This window comes from Rhineura floridana, chromosome 11 (genome assembly GCF_030035675.1).
Source record: "Rhineura floridana isolate rRhiFlo1 chromosome 11, rRhiFlo1.hap2, whole genome shotgun sequence".
Lineage (NCBI taxonomy): Eukaryota > Metazoa > Chordata > Lepidosauria > Squamata > Rhineuridae > Rhineura > Rhineura floridana.
The window spans coordinates 49,657,023-49,683,496 of NC_084490.1; the positions used below are offsets into that span (position 1 = coordinate 49,657,023).

Sequence of the window (26,474 nt, forward strand, 5' to 3'; positions counted from 1 at the left end):
GGAAAAAAGTGTTCAACAGTAAAAATCAAAAGTACTACAAAACAACAAAAATAGCAAAAGGGGGGATCATTAAGCAGTACATCTGTTAGCCTAAGGCAAGAGACAGACAATGGGTGATTATCTGCCTAATTTATATGTAAATAGGAAAAAAAACACATGGAACATCATAAGCATTTTAGTTAAAAATTACTGGGTTTTTTTTATAAAATAATCAGCAAATTGGCAAGTGCGAAAGCAAACAGGAACAAAAATGGGTGGATTGAGAAGGAAAGAGGGACTCAGAATCCAAGCAGATTGGATCTAGGCAGCTAACCCCATCCCTAGTCATAACTGATGATTTGTTGTCCTCAGTATGATGTGTTTTCATAATTTGATACCCCCCCTTTCAGATTTCTTTGGAGGAGGAGAAAGTCCTGTGAGCTCAGAAGTCACTCTTCCTGTTTCAAAGAAAGCTGCTGGTGAGTAAAATAGGAGCACCAGCGTATATTCCATTAGTAAGGGTTGTCTGGCACATGGGAATTTAATGTTGTAAATGTGTACCTGTAGTTCAGTCTACATGCCTTCTGTCAAAGTCATGCTTTTGTTTTGATGATATTCCATTTTGCTTGCAAAACAGCCTCATTAGCAAATCCACCAAAGTTATTAGCCTGCAAAAAAAAATCATGAGCTTCTTTGGGCCTGGGAAGAAAAGGACAGAAAGATCTGTATCCTCCTCCAACAGCCCAATGTATTTCTATGCTGGGCTTGAAGGAAGGGAGCTTCTGTTCCAGTATGCCCATCTGTTCCAGTATGCTCTTCTCACAGTGGCCACCAGGTGCCAATGGGAAATCTGCAAGCAGAACCTGGTTTCTCTGCTGGATGCAGAGGAAGGACGAAGCTTTCCGTCCTTCCTCTGCCAGCTCACTTCTTTGCCTAAATGGAATTCCTGATCACCAGTGGCTATCAGACAAGGGCTTGAATCCAGGGTTGGCTCAAACCACAATACCTGAGTAAAATGAGATATTTCTCCTCTTCCAGCTGATAGCACATTCAATACTATAGTCATAGTGATTGCTTAATGGGATGTGCATGAGTAACTATAATGGGTAATGTGTGTGTGAGTGCGCTTATGTACAAGAGAGAGAAATGTTTGTGATCTGAGTAGGTGTAGGAATGGACGGATTAGTCTATTTCCAACTTATGTCAGTTTTGCATGTGTTCATGAATCTGTTCCATCCTGTTTCCACAGCATTCTACAAAACAAATTGTAATGCAAATTTGTATTATGTTTTAATATATTTTTCCACAAAATGCACACCTTCATACACATTTTGCTGTAAAAATATAATTTTGCATGCATTTTAACCTAAAAATTTGCATTTTTATATACATACAAGTATATGTTTAGCCCAGAAGCGTATCATAAAATTCACAAGAGTGGAAAAACCAAAATATAACTGTGTTCTGATTCACGTATTAGTCTGGGAAGGGCAAATCAGACTGGTGTGCTTTCAAACAAAATCTTATTGTCATGAGACTTAAGGCCTCAATGGGTGCTGAGGGTTTTCAGGCAGGAATTCAGCTTATGCACCACTACCCACCTCTAGCTACAGAAGGGAACAACTGGGAGACCAGTTAAGGAAGCCTCCTTGAACAGATAGGGCAGAGTAGGGTAGATGATTCTCACTGACCCAATAAAGCTTTTGGTTCAGGCTTGCTCAGTGCTACGACTGAACACAAGCTAGAGCTCATTTTAGAACCTGTACTGTGGTAGTGACAGAAGAAGAGAACATAGGAAGCTGCCTTATGCTGAGTCAGACCATTGATCCATCTAATTCATATTGTCTGCACTGACTGGCAGTGGCTCTCGAGATGTTCAGGCAGGGGTTTATATATTTTTATTTAACAAAATTTATATACCGTTTGAGTGTAATAAAACTTCTAAGTGGTTTACAAAAAATAAAACATTAAAATGATCAATAAAAAACTGTTAAACATAGATGTTGTAAAACATTCTAAAGATAATTAAAATCAACAATAGGCCAAAAAGGCATGTGTTTAATCTCAGTTTCTACGTATTTGGATAGGCTTGCCTAAACAAAAATGTTTTAAAGCAGGTGCTGAAAAGAGTACAGTGCCTGCCCAACATCAATAGGAAGGGAGTTCCAAAGGGTATTCCTAGCTCTACCTGGAGATGCCAGGGATTGAACCTGGGACATTCTGCGTGTACCTTTCAACATCATCACATCTGTGCAGTGCCATCCCCTGGAACCATTCCAAGTGGTATGGGATCTGCTTTGGGCAGAACTCAAGATGATAATAAAGAACTCCTTGGTAGCAGTCTACTGTTTGCTAAGCCCTTTTTGGATTAAAACACCTGCTTTGATGGGTCATTGCAATCCAGTGCTTTTCCTGTTGCCCTCCTCCCATCTTTCTTACAAGAGTTGGCTTGTGCGGTTTTTTAAAAACGGCAATGCAATTGAAGCACCACCTTGTCCACTGTGGACTGACAAAGTGCTATTGATGCATCTGGCTGGAGAAATAATGGCAGCTCTTCTCCAGCATGCCTTAACCGCTTACATTTTATAGTTTGGTTCTTTTTTTAAAAAAAAATGCTGTACAACTCCAGTGCAGGAATGCACACTTAGTCTTTTTTTTTTCTGAAGTGGGAAACACCAGCACAACAACCCTAGCATCTTTCCCACCTCACAGCCATTTGGGGGGGCAGAGAGTTTCGTTTCATTTTTAAATTCCTTACACAACCAGCAGAGGTTGGCAGCCACAAGATGTCACTGATTGCCTTTTTTATTTATTTTGCCTTCTGGCTTACAGTTTGCAATCTCTTGTATCTGCACTCCATGACCATGGAGACACTTACTGGCAAAGCAGCGGTTCAGAAAGCCGTGTCCGCCACTTTTGAACTGGAGATCCCACCCACCCCCACCATCATCCACTTCAAAGTTACTGAACAAGGAATCACTTTGACAGACATTCAGCGGAAGTAAGGAAACTGAACGGGGATGGACACACATACACACATTTTCTTAATGCTGCCTATTCTGGTGAAATGTTGGGGATGGAAAAGATGACAGATCTTTTGTAATTTCAGAGACAAAAGTAGAGATACTCTTGTTGTGTATTTGTAAATGGGAACGCCAGAAATTGCTGCTTATGGGCCCATGCACACTGTTGTGTGCACCCCAACCTCCAAGCAGTGACAGTCTCCAAGTGTTCCAGTGGTTACCCGGGGTTCAGTTTCCTTGGAAGGAAGGTCAGAATGGAGACTGTAGTGTCTTCAGGAATCATGGTTTTATTTACACATATATACAACCTGAGCATAAAATGGAAGGGCTCTCAGCATTAACACTCCAACGGATTAGACTAGGAAAGGCTAGCTTCTGGGCTATTGTTCTGCCTACAAGATTACCTGGATTCCTATGGCAGGACATCTGTTCTTCACCAGCTCTTTAGACAATTAAACAGCATGCCTAACAGCTCCAGTTAGGGCCATTAAATGAACAAAGAAACTGGCTTGACCAGTTTAGTAAGTTCCCTCCATTGCAGATTCCAGCCTTACAGATACAGAATTACAGGTTTGGAGGGGACCCAATTACATCATCCAGACCAACCCGCAATCCTATGACACACACTATGGCACATTACTCAAGTCTGCCTGTGGCCTGATGTGTGCTATTGTCTATTACTTTGGAATAGCCTTTCCTGCACCGGCTTCTTAAATAATTCATTGTAGTAAATTGGTAATTATTGTGGGTTACAAAGCTGGATAAGAACCTAAGAAGAGCCTACTAGATCATGCTAGTGGCCCATCTAGTCCAGCATCCTGTTCTCACAGTGGCCAACCAGTTGCCCATGGGAAGCCTGCAAGCAGGACCTGAGCTCAAGAGCACTCTTCCCTCCTGCAGTTTCCAGCAACTGGTATTCGGAAGCATACCACCTCCAACTATGGAGGCAGTGCATTAGCCATCACGGCTAGTAGATAGAATGTTTAGTTTCATAATGGATCTGTTTGTATATATTGTGGAACAGCTGCAACTCAAACAGGTTGGGGCTGCTGTCCTATTTACCCACTTACCAGGGAGGAAGCCCCATTAAACTCAGTGGAGCTTACTTCTGAGCAGACATGTATAGACTTGATTGATATTTACTGTATCTGGTCATGCAGTTATGGGAATGGCAATAGGAAAATATGGGAATGGCAAAGGGAAAATAGTGCATATTGAGCATCTTTTGTGGGCATCCCCCACAGACAAAATAGGGACAATGATTAATCGCAATGATGTGTTGGGTACAAAAGTACCAGAAAACAAGGGCTTTCTTTGGTAAACAGGCCCCCTAGGGGCTTTCTCCACAATGGGATTTGGATACAGAGCGTTGTTTTCCTACAGAGGATGTGGGGACTTGTAGTCCCAGTCCAGCCCATGGTGGGAAAATATGTCCCAGTGGGAACTGGGAGAGTCCAGAGCTGCCTTCCCCACTGCCTCTGCCTTCCCCCACCCCCATAGTAAATGGGGGTGAGGCTTGGGGAAGAGGAGGGAGCAGCAGGCACATTGTGAGTGTTTGCTTGGAATCCTCACAAAGGCTTGACACGATTTAGGACAAGCAGGGTTTTTTGACCTCTTTTTTAAACCTCATAGCATGCATATTCTCAATCCCCCTCAAACAATTACTATACGCTATTTAGGACTTGAATAGGCGATTTCCCCCCACCCCCATCATCTGCTTTTCTTTAGAAGGTGTTTTTAACTGACATTCTGTGCCTCAACTGCTCTCAACCATAGACTTAACTGATAGATGCGGGCAGTCTGCTTGGCTCCTTTAGACCAGGTGTGCAAATCCTGTGGCCCTCCAGGTGTTGCTGAACTACAACTCCCCTCTCCCTTGGCCATTGGCCATGTGTGCTAAACCTGATGGGAGTTGGACTCCAGTAATATCTGGAGGGCCAAAGGATCCCCACTAGTGCTTTAAGCCTCTCTCTCACACACACTCACTCACTCACACACACACACACACACACATATACACAGAGAGAGAGAGAGAGAGATCAGCTCCCATCAGCTTTCTGTAAGTTCGCAGGCTTTTGTTGGGCACTTTTAGGCATTTTTAATGTAATTTTAGGCTGCATACACACCATCCATTAATGCATATTTGAAGCACATGACTTCCCCCAAAGAATCCTGGGAACTCCAGCCTTAAACTACAGTTCCCTGGATATTTGGGGGGAGGGAGTGTGAATGCGCTTTAAATGTATGGTGCATACACAGCCTTATTTTACTTCACAAACTTGTCTATTTCTGCATACTTGGATGCAGAAGCCACTCCCTTATTTTTTTGCTGGGGGTGACATTTCGCTTTTATAAGAAACAATGGCTCTTATTAGTGGATCTCTTTGTTGGTGGGAATGCAAAAACAGTCTCCATCCTATGACGTTTTTACATTGTCTCTCTTCACCTCATCCCTACAGGGTTTTTTTCAGGCGGCACTATCCTTTGGCTGCCATCAGCTTTTGTGACATGGATCCTGAAAACCGAAAGTAAGTGCCCAAACTGGTCCTCAGTGCAGAATGTGCAACAGGTATTAACAGGCCATGTGCAAGAATGTTGAACTTTCCCCACTTCACATACACAGTCCATTTTCCAAGGGTATCTTATTTTAGGGGCCAATGCCATCTCTCCACGTTGATGGCCCTCTGAAGCTGAATGGCACTGCTTGCTGTATGGTCACCTCCAAATGAGGAAGCACTAGACCACAGATGGGGAGACTTCAGGCTATGGATGGGCGAGCAGTTTAATTCAGTTTGCATTCAAAGATGTTTAAATGCGCTTAATTTGCACTTTCCATTATTATTATTATTATTATTTGTTACCGGGTACCCGAAAGTCTCCAAGTAACTTACAACATTAAAAACAAAAACAATATATCATACTGTAAAAACAGAAAAATAAAACAACAATAATCCCATGCAGCCACAGGAAGCTTTGGCTACATACTAATAACAAATAACATCATCTCAGTCCATCAAATAATTGAGGAAAAGGTAAGTTTTTACCTGGTGCCAAAAAGATGTCAATGAAGGTGCCAGCCAGACCTTAATAGGGAGCGTGTTCCACAGATAGGGGATCACAGTTGAAAAGGCCCTCTCCCTTGCCACCATCCTCCCTCAGAGGGGGGACCTGGAGAAGGGCCTCAAAAGATCTAAGGGCCCGGGTAGGTTCGTATCGGGAGAGATATTCCAGAAGATATTGGGGCCATGAGCCGTAAAGAGCTATATAAGTCAAAACCAGCACTTTGAATTGGGCTCAGAAGTATACAGGCAGCCTGTGTATATGGAACAGGATTGGTGTTATATATTTTGTTCGCCTTGAGCCTATCAACAATCAGACAACCCCCCACTGAAGCTTCCAATCCATTTTCAAAGGCAGCCCCACATAAAGCACATTGCAATAATCCAAGAGGTTGCCAGGACATAGATTACTATAGCCAGATTATCCTTGTCCAGATGTTAAGAAGATGCCAACCAAAACACAGCCATTCTTCAAAATTCATAGTTCTCTGAATTTTACAATGCAGTTCTCCCAGGGGTGTAGTTGTCCAGGGTCTCAGGGACCCCTTATGTTTTGAGGAGCAGGGTCTCAGCAGGGTCCCTATGTCTCCAGCATCCTACAAGTCAATCAGCATGAAAGGGGAATGTATTAGCCGCTGAGAAGAGTCTTCCAACATGCCGCTTTGTCCTTTCCTGCTGATTGGAGCCAATCAGAGTAAAAGGAGGTGAGTCAGCCACTGAGAAGACTTTTTTCAGTAGCTAACACTCTCCCCTTTCATGCAGATTGGCTTTTAGGGATGTCTTGTTGTGGGAGGAGGCATTAACAAGGATCTCATTCTCAACCCTGCAGCAAAAAAGGGGGGAGGGGCTGTGGCTGTGACGATCATGAAGTCACCCTGCACTTCTGAATTTGCCACTAAACTACTGAGTTCTCCAGCCAAGCAGTGTGTACAAAAATGTATATACTGAGGTAAAGTGTGCATATAAATGCATATATTGTTGAAAACAGCATACAAAAATGCATTATGTTGGGGGAAATTACTTTGCAAAAATGTATATATTAGGCGAAATTGCATTCAAAAATATGTATATTAGGAGAAATTCCCACTAAAATGCTGATGAATTTTCTAGAGGTCTTTTTTTTTTTTTAAAGGAAACTGATGTGGAAGTGAGAAGCAGAGAGAAACCAAAATGGACACATTCTCCCATCCCTGCTTCAGGCTAGCTGAATTTGTTCTGTTTGTTTTACAAGAACCTGAAAATCTGCTAGCCCAAGACAGGTGCAAAAGTCATACAGTTAGAATGAAAGAACAGGGGCTGCCTCTGAGTAGATTCTGAGCCTAGAAAAAAATTTCAGTACCAGAACTTAATTGAATTCACAACCCTTTCACAAAAAAGTCTACTCTTGGATAGCTTTCTTCATTTCATTAAGTGGGAAAAGTCATTTTGTTGTTGCTGTCCATAGAGACTGTTTGCTCCAATGTCAGTAGGCCAGTGAATCCACTCCAGATTTTAGTCCAAACTTTCACGGAGCTGTCCAAGAAGCGGATTCACTGCCCCACTGACATCAGAATCACCAGTCTCAACTGGTTGCTATTGTGAAACATTGGGAACCAGAAAAACTTGCTTATCTACTGCAAATCACCCAGAGACCTACTAGTAGATCCCAATCTACTTTCTGCTCACCCCTGAGCTAGACTATTTCCTACCAACCTACCATGTTTTTATTATTGCATTTATATCCCACTTTTTCTCCAAGGAGCTCAAAGTGGCATACATGGTTCTCCCCCTTCTAATTTAATCCCCACAACAATCCTGTGAGGTAGGTTAGACTGAGAGGCAGTGACTGGCCCAAAGTCACCCAGTGTGCTTCGTGGCTGAATGGGGATTTGAACCCTGGTCTCCCAGGTCCTAGTCCAACAGTCTAGCCACTACACCACACTGTGACTGTGTCTGAAAAACACCGCATTGCAATGGTTTGGCAGCAACCCTGTCTGTGTTCTTTATGATAACTAAGTGAATCAAAAAGGGGAAGGCCCGTAGCTCAGTGGAAGAGCATCTGCTTTGTACGCAGAAGGCCCCAGGTTCATCCCCATCCCTTGGTGTCTCTAGGTAGAGCTGGAAAAGACTCCAGTCTGAAACCCTAGAGAGCTACTGCCAGTCTGTGTAGACAATACTGAGCCAGATGGGCCAATGGCCTGACTCGGTACAAGGCAGCTTCCATTGTTCCATTGTTCCTATGAATGAACGATGTAAAGGTTAGTGTGAAAGTAAGTCTATTGGGGTCTCTCAGGTTTGTGAGGAAAGTTTCAAAATAAGGCAGTATCTACTAATGAATCAAAAATCAGAGATCAGGAGATAAACACCTCTCCCTGTGCCTCTGCTTATCCCATCTTCTCTCCCCCCCCCCCCGGAGATCCACCATGCTATAGAAATAAATTTTCCAAGATGATTAAAATGCAAGATTTGCATAAAGAAGTTTATTCTAAAAGGCTTTTGATTCTTTGGCCAAAACATGAAAGACTGTTCTTGTAATATCTTTACTGTTGCATTAAGGAAGGGAGCTAATTAAATGATTTGTTGTATATGAAGTCTAATTTCCCTTCTTTTTTTCTTTTTTTAAAGGTGGCAAAAATTTTCTAAAACTTCAAGGTAAGCTATATGGATATGATGAGCAATCAAGGGCTAGACTACGATACAGGGAATTAGAGATTGGTCAGGGCAATTTTTTTCAGCCAGTGCCCAGAAAAAAGTGTTGGCAGCAGCACAATCTTATGCATGCATGTCTACTCAGAATTAAGCCCCACTGGATTCAATGGGACTTATTCCCAGGTAAGTGTACATTGGATTGCAGCCTAAAAGTCAGAAAAAGGCAACAACAGAAATTCAGCTTAAAGACACTGAGGTTGGACAAATGTCCCCAGGGTAAATCAGCACCTAAATGCAAAGTGTACTTCCAATGAGAGATGATTACCGGATGGTGCTTCTCATGCATGCAAACTGTTTTGTAGCATCCACACAATGTCACTGATATCAAAATGTCAGCCTGGATCTCCCCTCTCCTTTTAATCCAGATTTACCCTTTCTGTGAAAGATCCAGTAAGTTTTTTTAAAAATCTGAACAACCGACAGTATTTAAGTCCCTGTCTGGAAGCACCCTTTTTAGTTGAATGTAAGCCCCTTTGAATTTAATGAGATTTGCTTGCAGATCCATGTGCAGCTTGTGTCCCATTTACTATTTATATTCTTCATTAATTTTGGATTTGAATCTTAATCTGCTACACCTTGGTGTTCTAAAACAAATTATATAACAAACAGATGGGGGGAGGGAGAAATGGGGAGCATAATACAGGTGAGTCAGCTTAGGCTTTGCCTCCTGCTCATCCTTGGAGATCTCAGCTCCAAACTAGATGCTGTTTGAACAAAGGAATAAGAGAGAGAGAAAAATGGTTCTGTAGCTCTGTGCCCTCCCCTATGGCTGCCAGAAGCAGAATCCATTGTGCAAAACACACACATGGAAAATCCCTTAAATCACAGATTAACACACCACATCTGGCCCCATCTGCACTATACATTTTAAAGCACTGTTATACCACTTTAAAACAGTCATGGCTTCCCCCAAAGAACCCTGGGAATGGTAGTTTGTTAAGGGTGCTAAGAGTTGCTAGGAGACTCATTTGCCCAACTGTAGCTCTGTGAGGGGAATAGGGGTCTCCTAACAGCATCCTTAATAAACAACAGTTCCTTGAGTGCTTTGGGGGAAGCCATGACAGTTTAAAGTGGTCTAAGAGTACTTTAAATGTATAGTGCAGATGGGGCCTCTGTCTTGTACACACTTACTGAAGCCATTTCTTCATCAGTCATGAATGCAAAGTTCTTGCTGCAGGATCTGTTTCTTCTCCGTTTCTCACTACAGGATCTTTGGTGTGGTGGCCAAAAGCCCAGCAGACTCTGAGAACACTTGCCACCTCTTTGCAGAATATGATGCAGTACATCCAGCTACTCATGTTGTTGACTTTATCAAGGAACTTCTACCTACTGCTTAAGGTTGCCCAAATGCTAAGGTTCTCTCTTTCCTATCAATGCAACCACCCGTCTATACTGCCAGCGCACTGCTCCTTTACCTTTTAAAACCATCTGGACTGCATTTTGAAAAGGCTCCAGACAAACATCAGCTGTGTGTTACGAGGGCTGGATTAGAAATATGGCGAGGGGAAACGGTAGGTTATATGTCTTTGTGGGGAATGAAGCATTGTTTTGTTCTAGCTACAGAAAAGCCAACTGTGTAATTTCTGGTCTCCCATTTTCTCCTGCATACCCTTTTGACTGATTTATCAGAAACAGGTGCTTCTTCTTAATGGAAAACAATAGTCTTGTCACATGCAAGCTTGTACTCTTTTACTGTGGCAAGAGCAAGTCTTTGGGATAGGTTTGCCAACACAGATCCATGACAGCTTTGCTACAGTGATCTATGCTCTAGTCATCTCCCAATTGGACTACTGTAATGTGCTCTATGTGGGCTGTTCTTGAAGACTATCTGGAAGTTGCAATTAGAGCAGAATACAGCTACCAGTGTGTTAAGTGGTTCATCTGGTTGACCCAGCCTGTTATTGTACTGAAATTGCCAGTGGAGGGCCTTCTTGTTATCTCATTGTTAGGGAACAACCATTGTGCAAGTGACATGAGATATGGTGCCATCACAGAGAAGTCCCTGTGTATGAAACCTCAATATATGACTTTTTAAAAATAAACTCCTACAAGGTGCTGGCCTTGGCTGCTGCACAACTAAGGGCTCATCCAGACGACTGTAAAATGTGTGACATGATCGCTTTGTGTTTTCATTATTTTTTGGTCGTCCATATGACACCGCTCGCTTTTGCGCATTTTCGCACGGTTAAATCCGCTCCTGCAATACCGCAAATCATGCGGTTTGCTTTTTTAAACTGGGAATCATCCGCTGTACCTTCAGGCGCTCGGATGCAATACTGCAGACTTTACAGCTGTGGGCAGTTCTTGGGCAGTTCCCCATATCCCTTTCCTCATTCTCAGCCAATCATGTATTTCCACTGTTGCGCATGTGCGCGAATGTCCAGGGAAAACCCGGGAAAAAGGAACCTATCAGAGCAATGGTGTGGTGTTGGGGGGGGGCTGCAACTTCTACTGGACAGATGCAAAAAAGCGCATTTGCGCAGAAGCAGCAACAGCAGTTAGTTTTTAGCCAGCCTGCAAACTGGGCAGCCGCTCAGGGCGAGATCTGCAATTGTGGTTGTTTGTAAACTTTTTCAAGGGAGAAAATATTTATCTTTGCCTAACCTCCACCTCCCACCCCTCACCCCCCGCATCAAATGCCCTTCTTGAACGTATTGGTCTTTGCTTCCAGGCATCCAGAGTCGAGGGAGGGGGGGGGAGAAGAGAAATAGAGGCTTTCCTCTTGGAGTACAGACACTCATGCACCCTTTGTCAATTTCACTTTCCTGCCTGCAAGGCTACTCTCTTTGAGTCTTGTCAATTTCAGCTACAGCCTACAGGTTCTCAGCTGAGCTGAAAAGCATACAGTGGCTTTTGCGAATTATGGCAAATACAAGCAAAAACCACACAGAAATTATTGGCATATAAGTGGTTTGCTAGAGCGTCTCAGCCACCCGCAACCATAGAGAGTGGTGGTCTACCTTCCTAGACATGACACATCGTTACTTGCTGTTCTGGAGAAATAAGTGGAATTGCAATCATGTGTAGCTCCAGAAACATTAAAGATAGAAAAGCATACAGTCAGTTTTGCAAAATATCACAAATACAAACAAACAAAAATACAGGAATTATAGGCATATAAGTGGTTTGCATGTTTCTTTTATCAGAGGGAACACTGCAAAGCCTGTGCTGGTCGCTTCAGCGCAGATTGACACAGCAGCACGCGGGGCTGTTTGCCCGCATTTCCTGCCTGAGCCAGGAGCGGCCACCCGTGGGGGAGGGGCTGTTTGCTTCCTCAGGGGCAGCATTCCTGCCGCCGAGCCGCATAATGGTCCGGGCCTGAACTCGGCAGTGAATGAGCCCAAGGGCTACAGGGGGATTCGCCCGGCGATTACAAGCGCTGATCCCTTGCACTGCCCACAATCCCCCTGGATGGTCAGGGGCACCTGGAGACACCACCACCCCGGCCAGCGCTGCTCCAGAGTGGTGAGCGACAAGGAACTCCATTACAGCCACTACTACCAAACCATCAGGAAATTCAAACTTTCACGCTCGTACGTTCAAGCGCATGCACCTTGTTGTGCTTTGTTGTAAAGGGGGAGAGGAGCATACGTCATATTTTTGTGGACCAATTGGCTGATGGGGGGAGTGTTATGGGCAGAGCTGGGAAAAAGCAAGAAGAAGTACGGGCCCTCTTGCTGCGTGTGTGGGCGTAAAAAAAGCGGGTTTTTTTATTGGGAAAGAGCGAACAAACAGGCAAAGTGAGGACTGTCAGATGACGAACCGGATATGGAAAACGTGGATTATCCTGCTCTGTTTGGATGAGCCCTAAGTAGCCTAAAACAACATTAAAAATAAGCACACACATACAGAGGTAGTAGAATAATTCATTTCCCCATAAGATAGCAATTGTCATCTCTCCACTGGTAAGGGAGGTGGAGAGGGAGGCAGAGGCCACTACTCAGATCTTTGCATGTCAAACCAAGTGCAACCCCTCCCCCATTCAGCCAGCAAGCATAATCTCTCTCACTTAACCACCTCCCGGACCCTGCCCTGCCACCAACTAAGGGACAGTCACCCAAGCAAACATTTTCCCCTGAGATGCAAAAAAGATAAAATACTGCAAATGCAGCACAGTAGCCAGAGAGGGTGGTGGAGGCCACTTTGTGTGCCAAGTGCAAACACACACACATTACATCTTTCTTCTCCACAGTTCTTTATCTCCATTCTGCTGCTGCCTCCTTCTCCTTTATCCATGTTCTTGACCTCCTGATCCTTTTCCCCTCCACTCCATTCTTCACCACCACTATCCATTTTTTTAAACAATTGTTTTCTCCACTCCACCCCGTCTCACTCTCCGCCTCCTCCCCACCCTCAGAGCATGAGGGAACAGCAACACTGCACAGAAGCCCAGTTTGAGGCACATAATTTTCACCCACAAATCAGAGGAGCAGAAGACTTCCCCTGCTCCCCAACCCCCAAGTAATGCCCAAAAGTAATGCTGGAAACATTACAATTACTCCACAAAAGTAATAAAATAACTCCTAGTTCTATTACAATCAAAGACCAACCCAAATTGTGTTTGCATTTTGACAAATTTGTAGGACAGTCCAATATCTCAGAGAGGAGGTCAAGTCTCCTGCTCCCCTGGTGCATTCATTATAGCTGCTCAATTTCCCTGCTTTTTAAAGTTTGATAGAAATATCTGTGGGCTATAGGTACATTCTTAAACGGCAAGGGTTTTTGCCTATTAATGAATTACTTACAAGCTCTGTGCATCCTAAGTGTTGGCCCCTTGTAAGGTGTTGCTTTAATTAAAGGGGCCCAGCCTTCTTCTGAAGTCTCTTAAGGCAACAGGGCAGGGAAACCTCTGATCTCACTGGGTCTTCCACACTGGAGTCCTCCAAGTTTGAGGCCAACAGTGTCACATCCCTGGGCTGCAGGGATGCTGGACTCCCAGGCTTGTCTGGTAGCAGCACTTCTGGGACTGGTCCTGTGTGCCCTTCCACTTTGGAGTCCTTGACTGCATTACCTGAAGAGGAATCTGATTCCTGCTCCCTGACGTAAAGCCTTACATGACTTTGAATCTCAACACCTGAAGGAGCTCCTCTCCGTACCAGCCTGGCTGTGCCTTACAATCTGCAAAGGAAGCCCTGTTTTGTGTTCTGCTGTTGGGAGAGATCCCTTATGGAGGGACATGTGACAAGGCCCTTGCTGCAGTGGCACCTCATTTGCAGAATGCCTTCCCCTCCAAGTTATGATTTCGGCACAGATTCGTGTTTTTTTTCCATCTCAGCACCAACTCAAATCGCATCCACACAATACATTTAAAGCACATTTATACCACCTTAATAGTCATGGTTTACCCCAAAGAATCCTGGGAACTGTAGTTTATACCTCCCAAAGCTACAATTCCCAGCACCCTTAACAAACTACAGTTCCCAGGATTGTTTAGGAGGAACCATGTCTGTTTAAGTCAGCCTTTCCCAACCAGTGTGCCTCCATATGTTGTTGGACCACAACTCCCATCAGCCTCAGCCAGCATTGCCAATGGTCAGGAAAGATGGGAATTGTGGTCCAACAACATCTGGAGGCACACTGGTTGGGGAAGGCTGGTTTAAGTGGTATAACAGCGTCATAAATGCATGGTGTGGATGTGACCTTATTATCTTCTCAGGCACTTGTAGAGCATTCAGCTTTAGTTTTCTGTTAGAAGTGTGAAGCCTGCTCTGTGTTTTAAAGATTGGTGGTTTTAATCATATTTGTTCTGTTCTTTTGTTTTAATTGGATTTAGTTGTATTTATATTGTTTGAAATGGAGTATTTCTACCCTGGCCTGAGATCAGTTGATGAAGGGTGGGTTGAAAACATTTTGAATAAACACAGTAAAACTGTTGATTATTATGCCAGATGTATTGAAATAACTTTTGTACCTAGACCTTCTTGATGTATGTAATCCATTTCTCTCCTTGTTATGGTCTATAGTTAATACAATAAACTTTCATTTTGCAAGCCGTCTTTATCTTCTTACGTCTGTGGTGATACAACTGCAAAAAAAAAAGTCCATTGCTGTGTGTTGGTTTTTTAAGTGGATTTATTGCACCAAGGTGACAGATCCCTTTAATCCAGTTTAACTGCACAAAACTAAAATCTAGTATGTGCTTGAATCCCTCCCGCAAAATAGCAGTGGGAGGTGGCCAATATTACTAATTTTAAAAAAACACTGCAAACCATTCTCTTTTCATCCCTCTTCCTCCTTGCTTTATATGTGTTACTTTATATCAATACAAAAAGATCATTGGGTAGTATCTATTTATTTATTATTTGATTTATATCCCACCCTTCCTCCCAGTAGGAGCCTAGGGAGGCATCGATCCAAATATACATTCCAGACTGAGGCGCCATCTGCGCTATACATGTAAAGCAGTATCATACCATTTTAAACAGGCATGGCTTCCCACAAAGGATCCTGGGAACGGTAGTTACTTAAGCGTGCTGAGGGTTGTTAGGAGACCCCTATTCCCCTGAAGGCAGTACACACACACATACATTCCCCTCACAGAGCTACAATTTCCAGAGTTCCCTGGGAAGACGGATTGACTGCTAAACCACTCTGAGAACTGTAGCTCTGTCAGGGGAATAGGTGGTCTCCTGACAACTCTCAGCACCCTTAACAAACAAGAGTTCCCAGGATTCTCGGAGGGAAGCCCCATGAGGCCTGAATTACACACTTCCCCTGACTTTTCTAGTTACGTTATAATGTTTTTCTGTCCTTTTCATGTGTGACCAGCCCATTGAGGGCTAGCATTAGTGTTACATACAAAACTGGGGGTTTGTTATCCTATGAAAGGCTCCAAAAGAACTTTTGGAAGCAATAATGGGTGGAATATGGAAGAAAAAAATTTTTCCCTCCCATCTCAACATTTGGGGTGTATTTTAGTCTGATTCTGCTTCAGTCATGCCCAGTAAGATTGACCCAATTTGGCCTTCTTGGGCAAGCAGTGTTCTTCAGTATCCTGTCCTGCATTCAGACAATAAAAGCACTCAAATTAGACCACAGCCTCCCACTGAGAAGGCCCATAACTATTAGTCCTGAGCCGCAGGGGGTGCCAAAGAGTCAGCTTTCAGTTATATCCCACTTCTTTGCTCACCACCAGTCTAAAGTTTAGGAAGGTCTACATTGCTGGTTAGTGCAGGCCTGTTTTGATTAAAGCAAAAACATAATCACTCTTGTTAACGTTCACTTTGCTTTTTCTTTCTTTTTCCTGGCATGTTGCATGCCGAGTCTCCGAGGGAATCTGGAAAGCTTCTTATGCAATCTGTGAACAAGGCTCTGGTTTTTAATTTGCACATATTTATGACAATTGCATCTCATGAAAACACATTTATAATCGCAAAGGGGGCTATGAAGAGGTGAATGAACATTCTGGCTCCCCAGCTGTCAGCAGAATCAGCCGCTTTCTTGACGGGCTGTTTCCCTTCTCCTTTAGTTTTGGTCGTTGACTTTTTTTTAATGACTTGGATTTTGGTTTCTGTTCCTAAAATGGGACTCTGAGGCGCTATCCCAAATTTGTAAGGGGGGGGGGAAATTTGGCACTTATGTTCAGGTTTCTGCTGCAGAGGAAGAGTGTATGTGGAGATCTGGTCTGCTCTTTGTTCTGCTTAGTAACAATCACACTTGCATTCAGAACTGTAAAACAGAACTTAAAAAGAAAATGCCTCCTCAAACTATGCCCCACCTTTCATTAATAGTACTTAAATCATGGCTGGGGAAACTGTGGCCCTCCAGATGGTGTTGAACTTCATCGTTTGTGACCATTGGCTATGCTGGCTGGGGCTGATGGGAGTTGGAGTCCAGCAACATCTGGTTCCCCATCCCTGATTCAGATGCTGCTTTTACAAAATGCTCCAAAGGCTTTGCATGTCTTTTATTTGTAACTCTTACAAAAAGACCCCCAATGGTCTCTCCCTATTGCAGATGGCTTGTGGGGCAGGGAGGGATATTGTTATAAGCTCATCACCCGAGCTGAGATTTGCACCAAAGACTTCCTAGTTCACAGCTCACATTGTTCAGGGCTGGCCCAACACATTTTGCTGCCTGAGATGGACAAGATGACACTCCTGCCTCCACTCAACATACAGAAGCCAATTGGATTGGCAGTCAAATCAACACTGCATTGATGGGGAATTTGTTTTAGCCCATGAGCAACCTTCACTTCTGGGCAATCTTCTGGGGGGGCAAATGACAATGGAGGGTGGAGCCAGGAGCAAAAGTGGGCAGAGCAACCAATGAGAATTTTGTCTTTGCATAGCAGTAGTCTAGTTCCTACACGCACGCCTCTCTGTTCTCCATCCAGGAAAGCAAGAAGCATTATCAGAGTTCCAGGGAACATTCTAGCAGGCTGGGAATGAAGCAGGGCCACTGGGGCATGTGGCCTGGGAAGAGGGGAGTGGCTGGGGAGTGTCCTGAGGGCCAGATAGAGCGGTCTGGAGGGCCACATTTGGCCCAGAGCCCTGAAGTTCCCTTCAGCACTGGCACTAGGACAGCGGCCCCCACCACACCTGGTTTAGAGAGCAGAAGCGTGCCATGTGCCTCCCCCAGCTGTGACATCCAACAAAGGAGAATGTCTGGGGGCACAGCCTGACACAGTCTCCTCATTCTGACTAATGGTCGTAGGGTCAGCCCTAACACTGTTAGCCACAGGAGGGTAGTCTGCAGTGCTCAAAGGGGTCACTCCTGTCCGCCCGTTTAATAAGACCAGCTTCACAAATGGGGATGAAAAGCACCTGTTTTGCATTGCACTGGCCATTGCCACCTTTTCTATGTGGTTCCTTATATTAGTCAGCTTGTCACTTAAAAAAAAAGAATTCTTTTGCAATTATTGAAATGAGTCCATGCATTTTTTGCTATATTTACTGGACTATAAATAAAACACCAATAGTTAAAGATGTACCACCTTCCATTTCAAGATGATTGTTTGCTTTCTTTATTGCAATGGCTCCCCAGAGTTCATCTCTCCCTACCACCACCACCAAAGTTGCATATTTCTGGAGGATCACCCTTTCCAAACCAAGGCTTAAAATAGCCACATTTGGTGTTAGTCTGGCAGTTCCCATGATGTTTTTAAAGAGTCATTAAACATAATTGCATTGTGCACAATTACACAAATATAGATGATCAGGAACACCCACTTGCTGCCCAAAAGTTAATATTTATAGGTTTTTTCCTCGTTTCCTTTTTCAGAATTATTGGTTTCCAGTAGCACAAAAAAAGAAGACTTGGGCATCTGATGAAGGAACCACATGCAGCCACTACAAGTATGCACCAACATTCCCTTAAGCCACCTTTTTCAAACTGATCTGAGCATCAAATTAGCCTCCAGAAAAGGCACATTTGAGGTTAGTTTGGCAGGCCCATAATGTTCTTTAAGAGCCATTAAACATAATTACATTGTTCGCCATTTTTAACAATTAGGAACATGCACCCTGTGAGAAATTAAGACTTTTACAAAGCTAATGACAGCTAACTTGTTAGGGTGAAATCAGAAACAGCCCTGACCATAGCTCCCTTCTAGGGTTGCCAGGTGTCCGGTTTTTGCCCAGAAACTCCAGTTTTTGGAGGTCCTCTCTGGGTAAGTCACCTTAATCTCTGCATTCTTAGATTTCATAAAAAAAAAAGTTTCTAGGTGGTCTGGTTCAAAAGATATAAACCAAAATGTCACACACACACACACAACTTCTGTTAGTAGCAGCTGCTCTAATCCCTGCCCTTTCAGGTTTTTAGCCAATAAGTGAAGTCTGGGTTGTGATTGACAAGATTTGTTGACCCCCAGGTAGGGTTACCATCATTTTGTCATTTCAAAAAGAGTACATTTGGCTTCGATAAGTGAAAAGTAAGAGTATGCTGTTGCACCATCTCAAAAAGAGTACATGTACTCTTAAAAGAGTACGGTTGGTAACCCTAGGCCCAGGCAATAGCTAACCCCATTTCAGTTCAGAGAACAGTTTCCTTTTCTTGAGTGTCTCACATCTGGAAATCAGGAAATATATAGCTTTCAGCATAGGGTTGCCAGGTTCCTGGCCTGAGAATGATCCTGTATCTTTAGGAGAAGAGAAAGTCAGCCAAGTGCAGGTGTTCTTGCAACTCTGTAATGGGAAAAACCACAAGGTGGAATTCTTCCTTCCCCCTGCACAACTTTTAAAGATACAGAAGACCTCTTGGTTGCCAGATTACTTATAATTCATTACTTTTTTGACGAACGAGTGGGTAATTCCTTTACATTTTGATTGTAATAGAATAGAATGAGGAGTAATTTTATTACTTTTAAGGAGTAATTGTAATGTTTCCAGCATTACTTTTAGGCATTGCTTGGGGGGGTAGCAGGGTAAGTCTGCTGCTCCTCTGATTTGTGGACGAAAATCATGTGCCTCAAACTGGGCCTCTGTGCAGCATTACTCTTCCCTCATGCTCTGTGGGTGGGGAGGAGGCGACGAGGGAGGAGATGGAGAGTGAGATGGGTGGAGTGGAGAAAACAATTGCTCAGAATTGTCTACACTATGGTTGCCAGGTCCATGGCCTGAGACTGATCCTGTATCTTTAGGAGAAGAGAAAGTCAGCCAAGTGCAGGTGTTCTTGCAACCCTGTGACGGGAAAAACCACAGGGTGGAATTCTCCCTTCCCCCTGCACAACTTTTAAAGATACAAAAGACCTCTTGGAGGCTGGGCCTGGCAAGCAAGAGGTCTTCTGTATATTTAACAGTTGTGCAGGTGGAAGGGAGAATTCCACCTTGTGTTTTTTTCCATTACAGGGTTGCAAGAACACTTGCACTTGGCAGACTTTCTCTTCTCCTAAAGATACAGGATCAGTCTCAGGGATTGAACCTGGCAACCCTAGTCTACACTGACTGGCAGTGATTCTCCAGGGTTTCAGGCAGGTCATACCATGAGCAGTGGTGGCTGGTAGATCCATGTCAGTGGGGCAGTGGAATCCACTCCAGGTTTTAGTCCAAACTTTCAATGAGTTCCTTGGAAGTTCAGACTAAAACCCGGAGTAGATTCCAATGCCTCACTGACATAGAGCCAACAACTGCCACTGACCGTGAAATACTGGAGATTGAATCTGGGACCTTCTACATGCCAAGCAGATGCCCTACCCCTCAGCTACCTCCCTTCGATAATGAATGTGAATCACTTTGAACACCAAGGCGGGATAAGTGCTATACTATTGCTCATGCTGCCATCTGCACACTTTCTTGGGAGAAGCCCCACTAGGATGCTGTCTTATACCAAGTCAGGCACTTGTCCATCTAGCTGAGTATAGTCTATGCCAGCAATAGCCAATGTGGTGCCCTCCAGACTTTGTTGGACTCCAACTCCCATCAGTCCCAGCCAGCATGGCCAATGGCCAGGGATGATGGGAGCTGTAGACTAACAACATCTGGAGGTCACCGTGTTGGCTACCCCTGGTCTATACTGAGTGGCAGCAGCTCTTCAAGGTTTGGGGCAGGGAAATTTTCCCAGCCCTACCTGGGGATGCCAGGGATTGAACCTGGGACCTTCTGCATGGAAAACAAATGCTCTGCCACTGAGCGGCAGCCCTTCCCCAAAGGAGCTCAGGAGGGTTTGCACAGGGTCAGGCTGTATGCCTTACTAAGATAAGCCCACCTACGTCCACACACACAGGCCCAGATGTGGTGGTGCTGAACGTGCAGGAGCAGAATTTTCTTGCCAAGAGGGATTTATTTAGTGGAAAAAAGGTTTTGACATGCCAACTGGAGTCTCAGTGCCAAGTCCTGGCACGTGCAGCGATGCAGGGAAGGCTCCTTTGCCCTCGAGGTCTAACTGAAAAATGATGACAAAGGCTGTCAGGTTTGGATCATGAAGCGGAGTCCAAGGGTTTTTCAAGCTGGAATGTTTGCTCTCTGTTGCCCCCGCACTCCCCTTAATTGGTTTTTGAAAGGAAAAGAAAACAATTTAAAGATGGACTTAAGGAGGGGAGGCCACGCCAAGGGTCCCACTCCATTATCGCCTGCCGCCTAAACCCAGCTCAGGAAAAACATTTGCGAGAGGAGGAAAGACAGCGGCGAGGCTTTTAAGCAGATCCAGTTTCAAGGGGCTGCTTGTAAAAATAGATGGGCTTCTCAGTTTGCAGCTTGTATTGCTTTTTCTTTTGTCGCTGTTGTTTGCTAACACTTCTTAGAAGTTTAAAAATAAAATCCCCCTCCCACATACTTGAGTACTGTTGCTCTTGGGGGGGGGGAATGTACAAGGAACAAAGTTCCCCATGACCCAGACAGAACCAGGGAAACATCTCAAGTAACAATAATGAAGAAAGCACCTCTGAGCATCCGCAGAGTGAATTTTTCTTTCACCACTGAGTAGTCACAAATAGGAGGGATTTGGAAAAAAGGGCTTCCAAGGAAGAAAATGCAACAACCAGGAAAATGTTCACTGCACCTCTCTTCCAGTTTTTACTTTGAATGCTAGTGGTTTTCTCTTCTTCCTTTGGCCATCTTGTTACGGGGGTGTGGGGGGCAGAAAAATGGGAAATGATTGCAATGTGGTGGCTTAGCAACCATACTGTAATGAAATGGGGGGTTGCACTAAATGAGTCTCAGGATCCCCCAGATTCCCTTGTGTTGGGAGGATGGGCTTTTGTATAACTTAAGAGATGTCCTAGTACAGGTGATGTGTTGCCGCAAAAACTAACTAGGTGGAGATCCTTCTGGAAAAGGGCATGTCTCTCTACCACTCCCTTTGCCCTAGATGGAGATGATGATGTCATCAAGGTGTCTGTGAAAGAAAAGAACAGACCAGCAATTCTGGAACTTTGAAACAGACACATACACAGAGCCCTGATTTGCTCTGTGAGGATCCAGTGCTGTAGCATCAGGGACTCCTTTAGAAACCTACTGGGGCAGTAGGATCTGTTGGAGTGTTAATGCTGTCAACCTCCCACGTTATGCTTAGCCTTTATAGATGTGTAAACAAAACCTGACACCACAGAAATACCGGAAGTCTTGAGTGACCATAATCCAAGGAAGCCACCTGCTCAAAGATTGGGATGCATGTAACAACAGCATCCCTTGCTCAAGTTGTCCTAGGAGAGCTTTTAGTTACTCCCCCCCGCTTGTTCCAAGACCCAGCAAAATAGCCAAGGAGAACAAAGCTTGCTGTTTGGCTACACAGCATCTTGTCCTAGCCTGAGCAGAGGTCTAGAAAAGGGCTACCAACTGGCCTACCTTTTCCTGGCCCAACTAGACAAACAGTGCAACCATCAGTCTGGGGATTAGAAAATCCAATTCAGTCCAGATTTTGTCAGACCCAGCAGGTTCTGTCCTGGCCTCCACCTCTGATCCTCCAGTTTCTTCAGATGCTACTCCAAGCCATTAAGCTCTAGCACTGAACTTGCTGCTGCTCTTGCCCTGGTTCCAACTTTTGGCGCTGCCAAGAGGGACAGCATTTCGAAATCCAAAAATGAACAACTAGTGCCACGTCCAGGTCTGGGGATTCTCTTGAGCAGGTCACCACTACTTTCACACTGCCTTTCACGTTCACTTGCCTGCCTCTTCTTCTGAGTCCAGTCCAATCCAATCAGCTGCCAGACGGTGGGCACCCAGTGTACGTAAACATTGCAGTGAAAATAACATACAAAAATGAATCATATGACAAAAAAACTGCTTGCCAAACTTGTACATTAGTCAACACCGCCCACACTTGTTTATTAGGAGAAATTTGCACAAAAATGCTGGAGAATTTTCCTGAGGATTTTAAAAAAATTGCAAATTGCTGCAGAAATGTGGAGAACTGAATTTAAGACTGGAAAAACGAGAAACTGAGAGAACTGAAATGGACATATCTTTCCATCCCTACCCTTCACCCCAAGAATTTTTGCATTTGAAGGGCTCTGTAAACCTTTTCTGTCTACTTTCTTTAATGTTCTACTAATGCACAACAGTTGAAAACTTTACTCCTGGCCCAAATGCATTGCAAAAGGATTCGGGGAGAGGAGAGGAAAGAAAAGTTATAATTCTATTCACTCCAGCCTTGCTCAAATTGTTTACAGGATCTTGGGTCACAGCTTGTTCCCCTCCTGTCTCCAAAAATGTATTTGGGAAAGAACAGGCTGTTAACTACGAACAGCAAACGCTGAAGCCTCACGCATTGTGTTGGGCACCCTGAGAGGAAATGTTTGTTTTGGAAGGATTCAAGGCCCAGTGGGGACCAGAAGCCATACTATAGTGCCCGGGGTAGTATCTCTGATATTGTCCCTGACTCAGCTATGGAACCATGGAGTGCCCATGCAAGACAGACTACACCTTTGTTCCATACAATTAACCAACGAGATTTAACTCCATGCAGAGAATATAAAGAGGCATTGAAAGAGTGGAGGCGGGTTGGGGGGTGGGATCTACCCTTTAGCCAGTCTTTAGCAAGAGTGTTGCTATGCTGACCAACTAATACTTAAAAGCTTACATTCAGAGAGTGAGAGAGACAAGGCTGGTCCTTTAGGGCAAATGGGGCATTGCCCCACAAACCTTGGTGGAGCCCCCACATGCCTGCCTTCTTACTTACATCCAGCCCAAGGGGTGGTACTGGCTTGTCAGCTTCCTCTTCCTTAGTCTCAGCATTGCCATTACAGAATTTAGTAGCGAGGACGATGGGGGGGGGAACTAGCATTAGTTGGCTCTGCCTGCCGTTGGCTCATGGCTCCACCTACTGTTGGCCCCCTGCCTCTGGCCCTATCAGTTCCAATGGACACCACTGCGCGCACACACATTGACCCCATTTCAAAACAACAGCAGTTTGTTCCCAGCGCTAAAGTACTACCATCTTACAATACAAAAAATCAAGCCATCCAATTGGCAATCGGTGCAAGTCAAGGGAGAGGAACCAGTCCAGCTGTTGCTGGATGACAAGTCCCATTATCCCTAGCCATTGTCCATGCTAGCTGGGGCTGATGGGAGTTAGCGTCCAACAACATCTGGAAGGCCACAACTACCTCATCTCTGGTATAGGTTCAGGACTGACAAGAGGGAGCACTTCTTCACTCAACACATAATTACGGAATTCGTTGCCATAAGAGATGTGACAACATCTCTGGCATAATATTGTTCTGATTCTTCATGAGAAGGAGGAAGAGAGGTAGAGTTCAATAAAACAGGCGCTCTCTCCTCTGGCAGAGGATCTTCAATTTCTATTTCAACATGGCTGCTGGTCTTTCTACCAGAGATGCTACAAGGATGGGGAAGTTATGGCCCTATAGAGGCTGTTGGACTCCAACTCCCATCAGGAACAGGGCCAATAGTCAGGGAGGATTATCCCTGAACTATTGGCCATGTTGGCTGGGGCTGATGGGAACCAGAGTCCAACCCCATCTGGAGGGCACCATATTGGCTGCCTCTGGTATGCACTATTTCATTTCTGTCCATTGTATCTTGCCATTTCCCTAAAATATTGAGAATACACAGTTCCCAGGGCTGTTGAGGCTACCATTTCCCAATCTTTTCCTTCAAGAGGCTAAGGTTTCTGCTTCTTTTGATTCCTGTGCTGAAGTCAGCTATCCTTGCCCTTGCAGGTCTATGATATGGCAAGATGCAACTTGGATCCTATATTTTATTTAGTCTACCCTTCATTTATTTCAAGGGATTTTTACCCTGCTTCTCAGCCACAACAACAACAAAAAGCTTCCTGCATGGCAATGCAAACAAAACAGTCTCTGCCCTCAGGCTACCAATCTAATAAGACACAGCTCCAAAGGAAAATGGACTTGGAGGGAGGAGGAAATAAACTCAGGCACATGTTCTTAGGGACAAGGTCTGCTAATGCCTAGCTGGAATAGAAACAGTTCAAAGAGAGGGGGAGCCCAAAGCTGCTGGTCCCTCCACTGCAGTGGTGGAGTGCCCCTACTTCACTTCTCTTCCCCCAGCTGCTGCAGCCTAATGGATTGGCTATTGCCAGGTGAGAGTTGAAGAAGGGAGGAGCCTGCCTTCTCAGCAGAGCTGATGTATGGAGGCCCTGATCTCTTCTCTTCCTCCCTTTACTGTAGCCTGATGGAATATTAGTATTTCTCTATCAGATTGTTCCTTTTATTGAGCATCAAGAATAAAAAGATACCAGTGAGATATAATAAGGAACCATCACACACACACACACATACACATCCCAAGAAAGATCACATCCAATAATTCTGGGGTGGCTGATCCCTGCTGTTCTTGCCTGCTGCCAACATGATGTGCAGCATTGACAAGTGGAGATGGCAAGGCTGTGATGTGTTCATCTCATTGCTCAAGTAAGTCCTTCCCACGACAGACTTCACCCACCTGGAGATCATTCCAGTAAAAGAGACATCCATGTGAACCATTTTAAATTCCTAACATCTGCAGGAAATATCCAGTTACTAATGCTTTGCTTATTACGGATGGCTGTGGTTATAATTCCTCTTTTGGATGGTCAAAGATTTTTCTGTGAGAAGGAAATTTATTATTGTCATCATCACCACCACCATCAAAATAATACTAATAATATCATCATCATAATCTCTCTCCCCTTTTTCATATTTTTTTTCTGGACTTGTTCCATTCAAAATAAAAATGCCAGAGACATGGATTGGCAAGAATTTCTAAGGCTGGATTTTGCATTCCTGGCACCTATTTCTCACTCTTGGCTTTAACTGTTTCCTCTCTACTCCAACAATCATTTTCTTTTTCCCAAGCTAAATAGGTTCATGAGAATCCCCTGCCACCTCCTGTTCATAGGATGTTCATAAAATGTTTATAGAATTGTTTTCAAATGCTATTAAGTTCTCTCTGTGCCATGCATAGGGCATGATGAAAATATATTATTTAACTGTATATAAAAGACAGGACTGGAGCCCAGAATGTTCATGGTCCTGTCCCAAGGTTTTGGGGAGGAAATTAACAGCATAAATTTAACCATGTCTATTCAGAAGTAAATCCTACTGAATTCAATGGGGTTTACTCCCAGGTAAATGGGATTAGGATTGCAACCTAATTTACAAAAGAAAGTGATTAGAAACAGGATTTCTGCCTTTGCTTCCTAGAAAGATGGTTGGGAAAATAACAAGATTTTAAATTAAAACTTTAGCATTTGGTCCTTTATATACATAGCCTCAGTTATCTTCACAACAACCCTATAAAGTAAGCCTCTGTTGTTATCTCCAGATTACAAATGTCATATTCCAACTATGAGATTGCACCCTTGAAATGTGAACTGTCCCTCATCACATTCTTGGGAGGTAACAGGAGAATCTGAGTAGAGACAAATGGATAGATGGAAGGAAATGGATTAAGTATGGCCCAAGGAAGTGAGCATCCCTCTGACTGTGGGTCATCACCATTGCAAAGCACAGATAAAGCAGCTCTTAACTACAGATCTCTAGAAAATGAACCCTGATTTCCAATGGGATGAAAAGCATACAGGTCTAGGAACATTTAGCCTTCATGAGGGTGTGATTGTGCTGTTTGGTGCCTACACACAGGTAGGAACGTTCCACCCTACATGATGGGGAGTGGCTGTGTGGCCATGGTAATCAGATCCATGTGACTCTGTATGGGCCATCTTTGCTTTGGATAACATGAAAGCAAAAAATGCAGCATGGAAACAGCTGGATTGCTGTGTTGCAGGAGCTTACCGTAGTTTGTTTCTTCTTTACTCTCCAATGCTGCCCTTTTTCTTCTTGTGCTTGTCATGTATACAATCCGAAAGAACCAAAGGAAGAGCAAAC

At 44.1% G+C, this 26,474-nt stretch overlaps 1 protein-coding gene across 3 annotated transcripts in view; it reads left to right on the forward strand.

The window, feature by feature from the left end:
* TNS4 (tensin 4) overlaps nucleotides 1-14,694 on the forward strand; it is a 52,413-nt gene extending 37,719 nt beyond the window's left edge. For all 3 annotated transcript variants that reach the window (XM_061591169.1, XM_061591170.1, XM_061591171.1), the window contains 5 exons: nucleotides 390-458; nucleotides 2,812-2,980; nucleotides 5,462-5,530; nucleotides 8,666-8,692; nucleotides 9,957-14,694. In XM_061591169.1, the coding sequence (XP_061447153.1) occupies nucleotides 390-458; nucleotides 2,812-2,980; nucleotides 5,462-5,530; nucleotides 8,666-8,692; nucleotides 9,957-10,086 (464 nt within the window). In that variant the 3' untranslated portion in view covers nucleotides 10,087-14,694. The remainder of the gene's footprint in view (nucleotides 1-389; nucleotides 459-2,811; nucleotides 2,981-5,461; nucleotides 5,531-8,665; nucleotides 8,693-9,956) is intronic.
* Nucleotides 14,695-26,474: the final 11,780 nt, after the last annotated feature.